The sequence below is a fragment of the Lytechinus variegatus genome, chromosome 2 (genome assembly GCF_018143015.1).
Source record: "Lytechinus variegatus isolate NC3 chromosome 2, Lvar_3.0, whole genome shotgun sequence".
In the NCBI taxonomy this organism is placed as follows: domain Eukaryota; kingdom Metazoa; phylum Echinodermata; class Echinoidea; order Temnopleuroida; family Toxopneustidae; genus Lytechinus; species Lytechinus variegatus.
Genome location: NC_054741.1, coordinates 12,639,061 through 12,657,458, shown reverse-complemented (window position 1 = coordinate 12,657,458; position 18,398 = coordinate 12,639,061). Strand labels below are relative to the sequence as shown.

General features: G+C 35.9%; 1 protein-coding gene across 1 annotated transcript in view; it reads right to left on the bottom strand.

Annotated features, from left to right (window-relative positions):
• Positions 1-2,632: 2,632 nt before the first annotated feature.
• The window catches only part of LOC121407348 (1-phosphatidylinositol 4,5-bisphosphate phosphodiesterase gamma-1-like), a 69,508-nt gene continuing 53,742 nt past the window's right edge, over positions 2,633-18,398 (bottom strand). The window contains 13 exon segments of the mRNA XM_041598389.1: positions 2,633-4,710; positions 5,158-5,357; positions 5,964-6,052; positions 6,594-6,752; positions 7,054-7,171; positions 7,812-7,960; positions 8,718-8,933; positions 9,207-9,303; positions 10,133-10,287; positions 11,091-11,245; positions 13,119-13,222; positions 16,643-16,717; positions 17,622-17,799. Coding sequence (XP_041454323.1) covers positions 4,641-4,710; positions 5,158-5,357; positions 5,964-6,052; positions 6,594-6,752; positions 7,054-7,171; positions 7,812-7,960; positions 8,718-8,933; positions 9,207-9,303; positions 10,133-10,287; positions 11,091-11,245; positions 13,119-13,222; positions 16,643-16,717; positions 17,622-17,799 — 1,765 coding nt within the window. The 3' untranslated portion in view covers positions 2,633-4,640.

Below are 18,398 nucleotides of genomic sequence, written 5' to 3'. Positions count from 1 at the left end.
TGAGGTCTGGGTCTTTAAAGCAATGTGGTGGCAGAACTCTATTGAAATCATTTAAATTGACAATCACCAGTATTAATGGAACTCCTCAACCACTGACAGAGAAAGAGAGAGAGCAAAAAAAAATTGTGTTATTAGTGGTAACTTCATAAGGCAAACAGATATGCATAACAATGACGTTTCATTAACATTTCACAACTCATAGAATACCCAATACTTTGCAAAATGAAATGTTTCATATTTTAAGGCGTAACAAGGCTCAGCAATGTTAACAGAGTCAATCGGATCTGAGGAGACAGCACAATTGAGAAGCTAGAGAAAACATTTTGGCTGCATGGCTACAAAACAAAGATGTATATATTCATTTAAAAGCGAATGACCCAAGAAAATGGTAAGATATAATTAAAAAAACAACAACCCCAAAACAGAGCAGCAGATAGGTGAAAGTTTAAGTAAACTGGGGGATATTTCAAAAAAGATTTAAGTGTGAATTAGAGTCGCACTTAAACAATGTGTTTCATAATTTACTTGTTATGTATACAAATAAGTTGTTTGTTGTAAAAGGTTGGGTTCCCTTGTCAGAAGTTAGTGCAAAATTATAATGAAATGAAGTTGTTTGCAACTTATTTTTCATGTTACTATGATTCACTTTATCTGAGTTCTACTGAATACCTTACAGAGCTTAGTGATATCATCTCATCACAGGCCCAGTGGACGGATGCAATTAACTCGGCCTAAACGGCTGATTTGTTTTTAATTTCTAACGGTCATTCACGCACATGTGGAGAGAGTTCATTTTTTCATGAAAAATTCACTTGCTTGTATTTTCACTGTATGTAAACGAAATTTCCTCAGATTTTCAGGACTTTTCAAAAATGATATCATTCAATCCTGAAAAAATTATATCAAACTCTCAAAAAGTGTTAATTTCTCGCTTACTTTCATTTTCGTTGTCTCCTAAAAGCACTTTCAAACTTTTTCAGACATATCTATAACTTGCATTGAATATTCATGAGATTCACTGTGCATATTCACGAGATATTATCGAATATGCATGCCAAGTTTTGCTGTGCCAAAAGACTTATTTTGTGAGAAATCAATGTATGGAATTGGGGTTATGGCACAAAATAACAAGGAGTTTTTTATACCAGCAAACCCAACTTCATCATTGTCCCCCACGCACCACGAGGCACACCCTATCACACATTACGTTAGAATGGATTGTTATCACTAATCATACACAATTGAAACCAGTGCAATTACCTATGGGACTCAGCCCTGCAATCAATCACTAGCCTTTCTGTTATGGTACGTATTTCCATGCATTAAAAAAGTACAAGGTAAGCACAGTAATTTCCTTGTCTATATTAATTATGTCTTTTACTTTATAGACATACACACGATGACTGTGATCAGTGATGAAATGAAGCTTACAAAAGGTCACATTTCGCTGGTTAACTTGCTGATACCTGCGTTGCAAAACCAATTTCTCGTCAATTTGTCTGATACATGAATAGAGATTTTGCACACTCCACTCTAGCATGGCAGCTTCACTGCACTGTACTGGCATTGCCAATGACTGTGCTTCACTGTCTTTAGACCACACACAAGAAAGTTAGTATACGGGACTGAAGTTGGGAGATGACATCGTTTTCAATGGGTTAACTCGGTGTTTGTGTTCTTGTGTTGAAAATCGCAAAGAGTTCGCTTATTTCTAGACATTTCCGTACCCCCATGTTTACAAGATCTGATTTTTCACACAGTTACCTTAATAGTTACTTTCTGACATATCTCAGTTTCATTCGTGCCACAAACTGAAATTTACACTGAAAATGTGAAATTTAAGCGATTTTTTTTCGACTACTATTTTATTTTTTATGGAGAGTTCTTTGACATTTTTTAAATACTTTTACTCCACAAACAGCAAAATGAACGAGATGAACAGACAAAGTAATCATTCTTTTTTCCAATAATAGGTCATTGACAAAAGTTATGGCTGTTTTACTGCGACACTTTCTAAGCGGTTTCCAAGCATTTTCAAGGTCAACTCAAAACAAAATCGGCCGATAATTGCACCTCTCCACTACGCCTGATCTGGGCTTGAACGCTCCATCTTTGTTTGATGAAATCTATTATGTAATAGTATTTCACTGTAATATAGCACTTGAAACATTGGAACACTTATGCACTTTAAAGATATATGACCCAGGTTATCTTATTCTGGCTTGCAAACACACAATGTATAAACTTTCTACATTCCCTGGGGTGCATAAAAAAATATCAAGAGTATAAAAACTCCAATTGTTTAACATACTAAGTAGGCCTTCGCATCATATCAGGCGGCCATTTTACACCTGTGTGGAGAGTGGCAAGGTATGGATTGATGCTTTGCAAAAGTATATCGCAGTGGGAATCAAATAGACAACCCTCTGGTCACAAGGCAACCACTACGCCAATGCTCCCACAAATCAAGGTTCTACAAGATGATCATAGATGATCATTATATTCTGTTTATGTGATGTAATTACTAAATTGATGCAAGGCTCAGGATGTGAAAAAGACATTTTGATTGTAATTTACTTCATTTAAATCTATTCTCTCAGCTTTTGCTGATTATTGAAGTACTTAACTTTTCATTATGTTTATGCATGTTGTAATCAGTGCATTTTGCAAATTTTCATTACTAAAATAAAAATACAAAAAATAATAATATATAGCAAAACACCTGCTTCCTCTCTGCAGAGTACTCTAGGCGCTAATTGTGATTATTACTCTGGCTATAGCCAAGCTGCCTATCCCGACAGACAAGTGTTCAAGAAAATGATAATCCTGCCAAAGAATAACATACTGCACCTTGGTCATGTACAGAACAATATTGATAAATATCTTGCTTGGATTTGAACCCACGACACTGACTGAAAGGCGAAAGTCAGAAGCACTACACCACAATATTCCCACTATTACATACACTACATATAAAAAAATGCACCATGTTTGTATAATCCAAAATACAAATACATCTACTCAAACTCAACCCAGAAAAAATATTTTTGGTTAAAACATTGAACAATTTTCCTGTACCAAAATCCCTCAAGATTTCTTCTTCAAATCATAAACATTTAATGGATTTACAACAATTGTTCTTGGTATTTTTGCATGAGTCTCTTAGATTCATGTAGATTATTTTTTTTCATACATGTGATTGTATCATTACACATATATATCATATAATTCCTTTTAGTAGAGAGATAGACTTTATAATAAAATGTTTGGTTATTTTATATGGCATTGCCATGGTGATGAGTTGTTATCCTGCGCACATAAAAATGAAATGAGCACTGTCTTACAAAGAGTTGCGATTGATTCAAATCAAACACAGATTGAGATCTAATCTGATATTACTTAACTACACAATTTGAGATCAATCTCGGTTTGAGAATGATATAAATACATCACAACACTTTGTAAAACAGGTCCCAGTAATGTCTAATGCCAATATGTGACTACAACCTAATAGATCAATACACATTAACAGATCATTCAGGTAGACTTTACATCAATAGAAAGCAATAGAGGATAGAAAACTTAAATTCTTTTCAACAAGACTAAAAGTTATGTTAATAGACATGATCCATTTAGGTTAATTCCACTCGACTTTACATGAACTCAATGAGATGTTGGACAGTTTTTTGTACATAAACCAAAATATCCCACATGCATCATCTACATTCAACATGTGGCTATCACAATAAAAAAAATCCCAAACCCATCCGCAATGGGCATATATAGTATGAAAATAAAATGAATCTTCAACGGATTAAAAGCATATTAGAGATTATACTCTGCATTTCCACGATAACACTCCAGAGAAGGTTATATTTAGTCACTTAAATTCTGTCCACAAGACAAAATATTATCCTCCTGTGCAATCATCATCACATGATTGTATAAATGAAAGTCCTCTGATAATCTGCAATCGTTAGCTTTTAAATGTATAGGTTACGATCATTAAATAATCTGCAATCATCACCCGATTTTATAGATGACAGTTGATTGATACTCTGCAATCATCATCACATGATTGTATAGCTGACATTCATCTGAGAATCTGCATTCCACTCATGAATTCATACATGTATATGATTGACACTAAGCAATCATCACATGAATGTATAGACAAGTCATTTGATAATATGCAATCATGACCATGTAAATGTACAGATGACAGTCATTCAATAATCTGCGATCATCAACTGATTGTATAGACAACAGTCAATAGATATCTGCAATCATCGCATGAATGTACAGATGAGTCACTTAATAATCTGCAATCATCACATGAACGCAAAGATAATGGTCAATTGATACTATACAATCATCACAGAATGTACAGATGACATTCATCTGATAATCTGTAATCAAAGTGAATGCAAACTGAACCAAGCTTTGCAGCTTCCATTCCTCCAATGACCATATCTTGTCAATCCTGTGAGCTCCCTTGGTAGATATTCATAAGTACAGTGCCATAAGAGAATTCCACAAGAACTTCTTCACTTTCCAGTTGAAGATAAGAACTCTCTAACACCTTCTGGTATGGGATCATAATCAATGATCAGTTTACTGTTGATTTTTGCGATTTCATCTTAAGGTCTGGGAAGTCGGCTCTGACTGTTGCTTGCTGTTTTTCTAAGTTTTCTCTTCTCCACCCGTTGTCTGCAATAAAAAGCAAACAAACGAAATAAAAATGAAATATTACAATCCACTCAAGGGAATAGTATAATAGAATAATAACAATTTAACAGAAACAATTCAGAAAAGAAATAGGGACACATTATTCAACAAATGAAACATTTAGAGACCTTCCGGTGACTTCACTGGGAATACAGAAACTATCAAATCAAGCTCTCATAATTCATTATTATAATAGCATACCGAATGGGTGTAGCCATAGTGGTTTTATGGGATAACATGACATTATGAAGGATCTCCTGAAACCTCATCCTAGGATGAAGGTATCCCTCACTCAATGCCTCAGTCACACCAATAAAACTAACTCCAAAACAGCCAATGATATGCCATTCAGAACAATGTAAATATGTTGATGGAGTCTGGAGTCAGTTGCATTGGTATGACTGCAGACTAATCTAGCATCGTTCTCACTTTCTCTGTTCTTGGAGATTGAAGAGCGCCTCCTGGCAGTTATTCAGCTCTGCCGTCTTCAAGCGGAACGCGTCCGACTCTCCGCCCCCAGCACCATTGTCCATGTCTGGTCTGTCCATGGTATTGACCACAGCAGTCAGCTCTTGCGTCCTCTCTCTCAACATCTGAATGGACGCGTAAAGGTCGCTGTCGTCACATTCCTGTGCAAGGTCAATGGCCATAGTTATGTATCATACAATCCCGAACTTGGCAATGTAAAAAATGTTTCATCACAATATCAGGATAAGCAAAAATCATCTGGCTCCACAACTTGCTTCCCTAAAAATATTCCTAATGACACTTCTTATAAAGATCTTGACATTCATTGAGGTTCATGATTTATGTCTTTGATTTTCCTAAGATATGAATGATGTTTATTTCTTTAGCTTAATATGCATAGAGGCATGATTTATGTTTTCATTTTAATATATATCAATTCTTTTTCTATTACTTTATGAACACTTAATTTCATTCAAGCCATGTTTCTACTATAGATTCTTATCTGCAAATGTAACACTATATTGTCATTAATGTGAATATTATTTTACATGGTGAAATAAATATAAAAAATAAACAACTCAAACTCCATGACAGACATGCACAAAAAGTGTGATATCTAATATCGTTTCATCTCTACCATTACGATTCATCATTGTTCAATTCCTCATTTCAACATACAGAGTCAAATAAACATATTCACAGCAAGAAAACAGAAATGATGCATATATTGAGAATGGCTAAGAGAGCAAGATAATCCTAAGACTTACCCCTATGACTCTCCTATCAACATGGACCAAGAGTGTGGCTAGTTCCAGCTCTTCAGAATACCCGTTCTTCAGCTGGACAGATCGATATCCTATCAAAGATTGGAAAGGAATTAATTACACTGGACATATCAGTATCATATCAATATAAAGTAAGATTGGAAAGAAATTAATTTTACTTTGTAAACTAACATATCAATATCATATCTTATAACTCAAATAAACAATTGTAAGACTAAAATTACACGCTCCTAAAAATTTTCAGGTGATGACCGCTGTGAACTTTATCTTGTGACCCCAAAATCTAATTGGATCATCATCTTTCCAAAATGCACATATAAACCAAGATACAAGATGATCCCTCAAACGGTTCAATTGTAATCATATCATCGTCACTACGATATGCATACATAAACAAAAAAAGTTGATCCACCAAACAAGATTAGGATTGAAGAACATCCAAAAAAATCATTGGAAAATTTTTCCAAACTAAAATATTCCCCAGAGTGGCAGGTCGTACCAATGACATCAAATGCATTCCTTCATGTTCTCTCCTATACAGACTTGTATCTCAGGTGACTGAATGACTTACCGGTAGTCAGGTGACTGGTTTAACTGAGTCAGGTGACTTACCTGTTCTGATAGCCTTGAGAGGGTAGGTAGCCTGGCCCAGGAAGTTAGGTTCACCAAAGACATCTTCATCCTGGATGACAAACCTTAGCATGGCTAGATCTGGGTTGGATACATCAAACTCACACACTTCATTGAAGACTGGGTTAAAACCATTATCAGCTGAGGGAAAAAAAGAACAATAAAAACACTGCTTATGATGTGCATGCCTGAAAACAGGAAACCAAGAAATGTTTCATGAAGATTATTGACAGTGATTATCACTGACTGATTTTCTCTTAGCCAATCAGATGCAAGGAGTTGGTAGCTTGTAACAATAGTCAAAGTTACTGATTTTTCATGAAACACTCCCTGGGATTCTCATTTCTTTTTTCCAACTTCAACAAATGATATTCCATTCAAACAATCATAAAGTTTGCTTTTCAACTTTAATTTGATATGAAATAAAATATGAACAACATACCTTTTGTGCTTGTCTTGTATTTGTTCCCACTGTCATAGTCAGAACCAAGCACTTCTACTTCAACAAATGGACTGGCTATACCACGGCCGGTCTTCTGCAAATGACGGGCTGCTATGATCTACCAAAAATATTGGAAATAACAAAGATAGAATGTAACTTACGATTTTACTCTTCGAAAAAAATATGATTGAAATAACAATCTGCCTACTATCTTGCATTAAGATGAAAAGAAATGATTATATCAAAAAGACTACTGAAGTTCAAATGCATGCTAGTTAGACCTGCAATTTTTAAACTATCTCAATATAAAACTGTGTTATCAAAGGAATCAATTCTCATAAAACTTGTCAAATCCAACTAATTTATACAAATATTCTCAGTTCAAATTAATACATTGTCCACTGTATGAAAATTTGTTTTGCTCACTTATTAATAATAAACAATTTTCAGCTTTCATATAGTTCTTAATCAATCGGTACAATGTGCTTAAAAGATATATAATTTTATTCAAAATCATATTAACTTCACATACATTCATCACAAGTCCATATGTATCATAAATAATGACAAAACATTTTTCCAAAATATTGTTGCCATTTATATAAAAGGGACATGTAAATGTTTATTTAATCTTTATTTGGTGGTTCTCTAAAATTTGATGCATTCTGTTTCATTAATGCACAAGCATTTTTATTTTAATTTTGTCAATTTAAAAATTCTAATGATTGTCCCTACCAATTGAGAAGCAATATACTTACTGTAATGGTTAGATGGATGGGATCAACGTTTGATAGTGTTCTCTTGTCGAAAGAATCAAAGTTCTTATCAAACATGCATTCTGGTTTCAGTACATATCCACATCTCCCATTGAGTGCAAACATGCCCTCATTCACCTGCATATGACGATCTGAAGGTGAGAGATACATTTAATATTATAACTGATTGTACCTTTTGACAATCATCTCCCGATGAGAGCAAACATGCCTTCATTCAACTGCATATGATGATCTGAGGGTGAGAGATACATTTGATATAATAATTTGATTGTAACTTATTAAATTCATCCCCAGATACAATTCTCACTTTCACATATAGTTGACCAAATCTGGCCCCCTGTGGTCCTCTATTTTTTTTTTTACTTTAATTCTTGGGAAGTAATTATGGTTTTGAATGCATTTTAAACGAACATTGTCCATCAAAGATATCACACACTTCCTGTTTCAATCTCACAAATGATACAGGTATCTTAAAATTCAAAGTTTCATTTGATAAATGGGATTATTCTGTGAAGCAGCCCAATGTTGAGCCGATGACACCAAACACAACAACTATGGGAAATATACCTGGATGAGGACCTTTACTTGGGTGAAATTTTCAACGAACAAAGTAAAGTGAAGAGTGTGGAAACATTTGCTCTGGAGAAAAGAGGTTTCAAACCTGAAGCCACACTCCCATATTTTTAAAATACATTTTGAGAAAGGGACTCTATCATCAGATGCGACTGCAAAATGCTCTGAAATATTTTTTATGGGAACAATTTATGACAAGATGAAGCATGAGGGAGAGAACTACATTTTGAAATACTACTTTCTAAATGGTTCGGCAGCCCCTGATTATGACATTATTATTATCAAGAACAATTTGACTGAAAGAGCGCCCTCTACCTGGAGTCTGGTAGTTCAGAGAGACCATCTGACAACCGCAGAACCAGATTGGGATGGGGTCATAGTTGGACGAATCGATACGTTGACCTTTAGGATAGGTCCTGCTGACCTGTTTCCTGTTGTAATCCACAAGGATCTTTGACTTGCCAGGAACCATGTAACGCTCTACTTTGGTTTCAGGGAAGGACGACATCTCAAAGTATTTGCCTGGAATGTCTGGATGAGAACAACAACAATAAAGGGATTGATTAACATTTTTAGAATTCCAAATGGGGACAAATAGTGTGGTTTCTCATTGAATGTGTGTTACACATACCTATTCTTATAAAATATACCGTTTGAGAAAGCTATCAATAATACAGGGAATGAATTAATCTACCATTTTACTTGTAAAGAGAAAGTAAAATGTTCCGAGTGGAGATCTTGTTTTACTCCGATGAGTACATGCCAAAAAGCTTATTCCGGGTTAATAGTTAGAAAGATACTTACTGTCTTCTGAGAATGGAACAGATCTGCAGTAGACGATGAGCCTGGAGAATTCCCTCGCGATACGCAGTCTACGTTCATGATTCTGGATACTCTTTGTCTATTGGTAGAAATAATCAGGAGTCCGTTCCATTACGAGTTACAACTACAGTAACTTTGCCACTATGGCAACTGCCATGGTAACAGGGCAGTTAATACAATAATGGTTAACAATGCAGTAAGTCTTTAAGAAATGGTCCCCAGAACACATAATAACTTCTTTAACATGCAATCCAGCAACAAATGAGGAGAAACTTGGGCCAATTATCTATAACTAATATATGCAATCTATATCCAGTTCCTACACACCAAACCAAAAATAATTGGGTTTTTTTTTGCAAGATAACATTATGCACTGGCTTTTATGTTCATTATCATTTCATCATTACGCAATCATTTCTCTTATGATGTATATGCTTCATGCTCTGGTTTTGGGAGAGGAAATGCTTAATAGAATAACCAACGGTGAATATGAACAGGGGGTTCAATCTGTAATATTCCACAATATTGCTGTATAGGCTTATCTGAAACAAAAAAATGTGGACTTTATAAACAGGTGACTGGTATATACAGGTTCTTATCCACATAATATGCATGTGAGTGGAATCTGTTTTAGTGGTCAATGTAGGCAGGTGGCTGTTAAAGAGAGATGATTGACTTGAGGCCAGCCTAGAGGCCACATTTTGCCAGTCTCTGCCTAAGCCAGCGTCACATGCACAAAGTCTATGGAAGAAAAGGTTTTGCAGTGGCCTAGTGACTCGGAAACACCAGCCTCGAATACAACCTTGGCGGTTGCTAAAAGCAGATTGACACATTAACTTTACAATAGTATTAGTTAATGTAATAAATATATAACATGAATACAAGCACTTTATAGCAATCATACTCACCATAACAGTGGCTTTGACTGAAGCTTCCTGTATGCATTTCATCCAGTCCTCAAGCTCTGTTAGGTCGGTGGCCGCTACGTCCATCGCATTACGCTGCGTCGGCGAGATTATTCTGAACACAAAATGCTGTCTTGTCCTCACACCTAGCATCATTTCTGACATGATCGAAACAAAATGATGGAAGGAAAAGCAATAATCAACATATAAAGTCTTACTGGTATGATATAGGAAAGAGCTAGTGATACATTTCTAAACACAATCATTGAAAGGAAAGGTGAAAAATATATAGAGCAGACTGAAGATTTAAACTCTCATCAATTTGAATGTTTCAAAGTAAATATGCCATCAACACTCACTGTGGTGAGAGGCCTTTTTTTCCTTGTAGGTCAACACTTTTTTCCTCAGATAGCCCACATTGTAAGTAAGAATTGAAAAGTTAGAGAAATACTTCACTGAACAATAAATCCCCAATGCAAGGAAGATGAAGGAATAGTCGATGAGCAGTGACATTGTAAAAAAAGCTGTTATGTTTAACCAAAGTTTGTAATCACAAAGACTAGGAGAAAAACAAGGAGTTAAGTACAATGTTGTCAATCCATTCCTTAGGATGAAAAAGGAGTGGTGTCACAATACAAGCACAAGTTGTGCACAAGGATTTTAAAAGGGGTGAATTCAATCTGGGCCCTGTCTTTAAAGATTTGCAATTGATCTGATCAACCATAACTATGGAAAGCCAGCAAGGCCAACAACTGGAATGCATGTTTGTTCAAAATGCTTTCTACATATGATGCGTATATTCATGCATTCATCATTTTCGTGACAATTCAGGATGCATTTTCCGTTGACAAAAGGACAGTAGCAAATTACCTATGGAAAAATACGACAATGATGGCTTTCCATATAGCTGAGGATGACTGGATCAGTCATAACTCTTTGTAAGATGGGACCCTGAACTTACCAACACTGCATCCATTGATGTCAATAGCACCCTTTTGAAGGTTACCTAGGAGTGTTGCATTCTGTCCCTGGTCATTGGTAGCAGGGGTTGTCACCTCTTCAACGTAATTGGATGGAAACCACATATTTTTCTTACCACCGTAATCCCCTTTCCACCTGTAAATAGCACAGAAAGGAGCAAGATTGGTGATCCTTTTCATGTTTGAAGACAAACGGGATCTATCTTCTATTTGCAATGCATCCAATCGACTCACCATAGACTATATCCAACTTATTTATTTGCTAATAAGAGCACCCATAACAGTAACATCCAATACAGGTGCGGATCCAGGATTTTCAAAAAGGGGGCACATTTTCCAGAGAAAAAAATTTGACAAGAAAAAAAAGTCTTCATTTTCAAAGGGGGGGGGGGCACACAGAGCCATGTAACACCAAATTATCATCACTACTTCTGTATTGTTTGGGATACACATGGAATTGACAAATTTATCAAAAAGAAAAAAAACATAACAAAACAAGTGGAATGCCTCTGGCCGTCTCACCTGCATCACGCGGTTCAATATAGCAGCAGTGCTGACTTTGAATACTACTTTAACTCGCACAAGATGTTCAATGATACATGGTTACTCTTATGTCCACTTTTTATGAACTAGACCAATAAACTTACAGAGATATGATGGTTATTCAACAAAAAACCCAACATGGCCAAAGTTCATTGACCTTACATGACCTTTGACCTTGATCATGTGACCTGAAGCTCGAACAGGATGTTCAGTGATACTTGATTACTCTTATGTACAAGTTTCATGAATCAGATCCATAAACTTTCAAAGTTATGATGGTAATTCAACAGATACACCCAATTCGGCCAAAGTTCATTGACCTTTGACCTTGGTCATGTGACCTGAAACGCGCACAGGATGTTCAGTGATACTTGATTACTCTAATGTCCAAGTTTAATGAACTAGACCAATAAACTTTCAAAGTTATGATGGTAATTCAACAGATACCCCCGATTCGGCCAAAGTTCATTGACCCTAAATGACCTTTGACCTTAATCATGAGACCTGAAACTTGCACAAAATTTTCAGTGATGCTTGATTACTATTATGTCCAAGTTTCATGAATCAGATCCATAAACTTTCAAAGTTATGATGGGAATTCAACAGATATCCCCAATTCGGCCAAAGTTCATTGACCCTAAATGACCTTTGACCTTGGTCATGTGACGTGAAACTCATGCAGGATGTTCAGTGATACTTGATTAACCTTATGTCCAAGTTTCATGAACTAGGTCCATATATTTTCTAAGTTATGATGACATTTCAAAAACTTAACCTCAGGTTAAGATTTCGATGCTGATTCCTCCAACATGGTCTAAGTTCATTGACCCTAAATGACCTTTGACCTTGGTCATGTGACATGAAACTCTAATAGGATGTTCAGTAATACTTGATTAACCTTATGGCCAAGTTTTATTAACTAGGTCCATATACTTTCTAAGTTATGACATCATTTCAAAAACTTAACCTCAGGTTAAGATTTGATGTTGACGCCGCCGCCGTCGGAAAAGCGGCGCCTATAGTCTCACTTTGCTTCGCAGGTGAGACAAAAACTATAAATAATTAAATTTGGAAAGGGGTGAATAGGTGATATTTCTTCAAAGTAATGTTTATAATTGTTGAGGTGCATTATAATGTCTTTAATTGTCTTACGGTGTGAATAATGTTGACTGTTCTTAATATATGTTGTGGGGTGCAAATTTATTTTTTATTTCAACTGATTAGTGTTTGTCTCTGCTAATCTTAAGGCTCTATTTCAAGCCATATTTTACTTCAATGAATTACTTATCTTCTATGATATTTAAGGGACTCTGTCCTCCAAACATCTTTTGTACAGTATATGCTTAGTTCCAACTGTGTATTCTTATCTACAAAACAGCAACACTATTTTTTGTCAATGTTAATTTCACTTAACATGGTGAAATAATTAAAACAAACAAAGATAAAAGAATATGATTTATTCTTACCATCCATGGTCTTGTTTATCAACATTGGTGATAATGGCATGTTTGCAGAATGACAATTCATCTTCTCTCTGTGCCTTGTAATCATATAATGCTTTTACAGTGACCTAAATTAAAATAAAAAACATAAAAACACTCAAAGCAGGATGAAAACAAAAAAAATCTTTATTACTTTGTGAGGGATTCAAAGGATTTGAACTATTATTGGGAAGTATTTCAAGCTGGTAACATGAATGGAATCCAATAATATGACCAGCAAACCCAATGGCCCCCTTCAGAAAGACTACTGTAACCTTTTTGTTTTTTCACACTGCAGTTGTGATTGTTTTTCTACTGTTGATTTGGTCATACTTCGTAGAATTTATATTACAAGCTAAAAATATCCTGTCTGTTTTAATCCAAGTTAAATGTTTATGTACAGTTGTCCTCAAAATTATTCATACCCCTTGTGGAAAAACATTCTTTGGTAGATTCTTTACTTGTAAAAGCTATTATGATGTAACTTTCTTTGTATCTTTTGTCTGCTTGTTGCTATGCATGATTTGACATATGAGCTGGCAAGTCTTCATTAGCATAATAATAGATAGGGTCGAAAGTTATTTTTTGCACTTGTTCAGAATTATTCATACCCTTGCCAATATCTGAACAAAAATGTCCTTTTATGACAATGTGCATTATTTTCACTGTCTGGGAATGTGCTATTCTTTGTTCTATAGTTATTTCAAGATGTTCCAATGAATTAAATACCCTCTTTGTTAAACAAGCCATTAAACAATGATGGAAAATAGCATCTTTCTAAAAGGGTATAAATAGAGGAAAGCATTCTGGATACTCGCAGTCTCTGATAATCATGGCCAAGAAGAAGGAGCTCAGTGAGGACCTACGGCAACGTCTTGTGAATGCCCACATTGAGGGAAAAGGTTACAAGGCCATTTCAAAGCAGTATGACGTCCCTGTGGCAACAGTCCAGAGCGTAATCCAGAAGCACAAGAGGTACAACACTGTGAAGAACCTTAGTGGGCGTGGCAGGAAGTGCAAGGTGTCCCCTAAACTTGCCAGGAAAATCTGCAGAGAGGTCAACAACAACCCCTGGACCACAACCAAGGCCCTACTTGAAACGCTTGACCGGGCAGGGACGAAGGTGTCCCGGTCCACCATCGAGCGAGTCTTGCACAAAGGAGGTCTCCATGTACGCAGGCCTCAGAAGACACCGTTGCTCAGGAAGAAACACCGGAAGGCTCGACTGGCCTTTGCTAGAGGTCATCTGAAGCAAAATCCAAGCTTTTGGTCAACCATCCTGTGGTCTGATGAGACGAAGTTGGAGTTATTTGGCCATATGGATGTTGAATACGTCTGGAGGAAGAAAGGGGAAGCATACAATCCAGAGAACACTGTGCCAACTATCAAGCATGGTGGTGGGCACATAATGCTATGGGGATGTTTCTCTTCCAGTGGCACAGGGAACCTCACTAGAGTCAAAGGAATCATGAACAAGTGGAATGCCTCTGGCCGTCTCACCTGCATCACGCGGTTCAATATAGCAGCAGTGCTGACTTTGAATACTACTCGAACTCGCACAAGATGTTCAGTGATACATGGTTACTCTTATGTCCACTTTTTATGAACTAGACCAATAAACTTACAGAGATATGATGGTTATTCAACAAAAAACCCCAACATGGCCAAAGTTCATTGACCTTACATGACCTTTGACCTTGATCATGTGACCTGAAACTCGCACAGAATGTTCAGTGATACTTGATTACTCTTATGTACAAGTTTCATGAATCAGATCCATAAACTTTCAAAGTTTTGATGGTAATTCAACTGATACACCCAATTCGGCCAAAGTTCATTGACCTTTGACCTTGGTCATGTGACCTGAAACGCGCACAGGATGTTCAGTGATATCTGATTACTCATATGTCCAAGTTTAATGAACTAGACTAATAAACTTTCAAAGTTATGATGGTAATTCAACAGATACCCCTGATTCGGCCAAAGTTCATTGACCCTAAATGACCTTTGACCTTAATCATGAGACCTGAAACTTGCACAAAATATTCAGTGATGCTTGATTACTATTATGTCCAAGTTTCATGAATCAGATCCATAAACTTTCAAAGTTATGATGGGAATTCAACAGATATCCCCAATTCGGCCAAAGTTCATTGACCCTAAATGACCTTTGACCTTGGTCATGTGACTTTGAAACTCATGCAGGATGTTCAGTGATACTTGATTAACCTTATGTCCAAGTTTCATGAACTAGGTCCATATATTTTCTAAGTTATGATGACATTTCAAAAACTTAACTTCAGGTTAAGATTTCAATGTTGATTCCTCCAACATGGTCTAAGTTCATTGACCCTAAATGACCTTTGACCTTGGTCATGTGACATGAAACTTTAATAGGATGTCCAGTAATACTTGATTAACCTTATGGCCAAGTTTCATGAACTAGGTCCATATACTTTCTAAGTTATGATGTCATTTCAAAAACTTAACCTCAGGTTAAGATTTGATGTTGACGCCGCCGCCGCCGCCGTCGGAAAAGCGGCGCCTATAGTCTCACTCTGCTTCGCAGGTGAGACAAAAAGGAGGATTACATCCAGATCCTTGATGAAAACTTGAAGGAATCTGCTGAAATACTCCAGCTTGGCCCCAACTGGAAGTTCCAACAAGACAATGACCCAAAGCATACCGCCAAGCTGGTGAGGAAATGGTTCAAGGACCATGATGTCAACGTCCTAGAATGGCCAAGTCAGAGTCCTGACCTGAATCCGATCGAGAACTTGTGGCGAGACCTGAAAGTCAGAGTGATGGCTAGGAACCCGACCAACCTGACCCAGCTTGAGGCCTACGCCAAGGAAGAATGGGCCAACATCCCGCAGGAGACGTGTAGGAAGCTTGTGGACACTTACAGGAATCGTCTAGAAGCAGTCGTAAAGAACAAAGGCTATGCTATTGACTATTAATGAAAGACATTGGACTCAGAAAACCTAGGGTATGAATAATTTTGAACATGACATTGTTTGAATATCTATGAATAAAATACCCCTGAAAAGAGAAATTTCTTGAATTGTGCATTGTTGTTATTCTTTCACTAGTAGGTCACACATAAATCTTAGAGAAACTTGATAAAATGCATTCATTTCATCACAAACATGAAAAATCACAAATATCAACAAGGGTATGAATAATTTTGAGGACGACTGTATATACTACATGTATGTATTCAATTGATATAAAATACACTTTTCTATACTTTTGGAAACAACGTAAAATAAACTAGAAAATTTGAGCATGCACTTCATGATTATATGGTTGTCTTGTACCTCAAAAGATATGCTGTATGTATAAGAAGTAATTTGGTCTTCAAAAATAACAAATAAAATAAAATAAAAGGCTTATCTGAAAGAGTAACTCATCATTTCATACTGTGCAAATTTGAAGTTGAATAAAAGACAAGATACAGGAGTTTCTCTGACAAAGGGCAGTAAAAACAATAATTCTATGTGTCATACCTTTGGTACAAATTGGTTTGGATCCATGTAGATTCCTCCTGTTCCATAGATAGGATCATCCTCTGGATCTAAATCCTAAATAATGGGAAAAATATTTAAATATCACAGATAAAAATGAGGAAAAAAGTGAATTTTTGTATCAAAATCCACTTTCAGTAATCCAATCATTTCTTCCTTTTTTGAATCGGAAACAATCTCATACTTCACTTATTTTTGATAAAAATGAATATGATAATATATATGAAATCAATTTGAAAGATAATTATTCATGTTCATAAGGGGATTTGGTATAGCAAAGATAATGATAATATGCAACATTTATTCAACACTTTTTTCAAATGTTTCTACATGGGATATTATTTCCTTGGCTGTAGTTTAGTTGCAAATAATGTGCTTTAGCATTTCAAGGAATACATTCTAGCCAGTTACCAATATACCTCACCTGCATCATATGTGGCAAATGAAGATCACCTTAAGGGCAGAGAAGGGAATAAAACCCTGAACCTAATGATAGCTTCTCTATAGTCCAGAGGCATTTCCCAAACACCACTAACCCTTTAAGAACATTAATTGTGGTAACAACTTAAAAATGAGTTTGTGCAGAATCCAATTAAATGACCACCCAAGTGTCTCTATGTATGAATAAAAGATATCTGCCCAAAGATTCTGGAAGAAATTGTGTAGTTGCTAAAAAATTAGCAAAATAAGCATAATATTCAATCCAGATGTTGGGTCTCTTTCCAAGCAATAATAATATACTGTCTCACATATGTTTATCTGTGTTGGTGAACTTCAATGTGATCGTTGTTTTTTCTGCTTAGTATTTCAAGATTTCACATAGTTCAGTTTATGTAACTGTACTAACAATTAACCTGGGTTTTACAGACTTTCTCATGACAACAATGTTTACTGCAACTTCAGTCATTTATCCTTAACACATGTGATTCTTGGATTTCACTCTCATGCACTGAAAACTTACCCCTCCTACTCTATCGACCACTTCTTGGTTGACAGGAGACTTTAACTTCATCTTCCTATAGAGGGGGTACTTGTGATAATAGCTGCAGAGCTCCGCAAGGCTCTCAAACTGGGCACTTCCAATCGTAAAGAGCCTACCCTCTTGCTTGATACGACAATGCTTGATCTTCCCATCCGCTCTGAAGGTCAAAGATCAAAGATGCAACATGAAGAGATATGTTTGTCATTTACAAGTGTAACTTATTGTATATGATTTGTCACAGATTTGCAGTTATACTTAATTATACAACTGGTTGTAACTTTTATGTTACAGGTGTTAATATTCTTATTCAAGTGTAACAGGTGTTATTATTCTTATTCATGTTTACAGGTGTTATTATTCTTATTCAACTTTACAAGTGTTATTATTCTTATTCAAATATTACAGGCAGTATTATTCTTATTTTTCTTTTTAAGGGCATTAATGAATCAATACTGTGACTCTCTACATATACTTTGAATTTTAAAGGCAGAATGTTCCAAAATGTTAATTGCATACAAGTTAATTCTCCTCCTCCTTTCAACTTTTTATAAATAAAGTGTTCCAATCTTTGGTATGTGCTCCTTATATAAAGACATAACCAAAGATAGCTTGAGTAGGGGAATGTTTCAAAACGAGACTGGCTGACAAGTTGTCAGATCCAAATACTCTCTTTGATTATGATTGGCTGAAAAGCATGGCTACTATGGTAACTGATGGACAAAACAGACTTATAAAACATTCAGAAGTCATGTCATG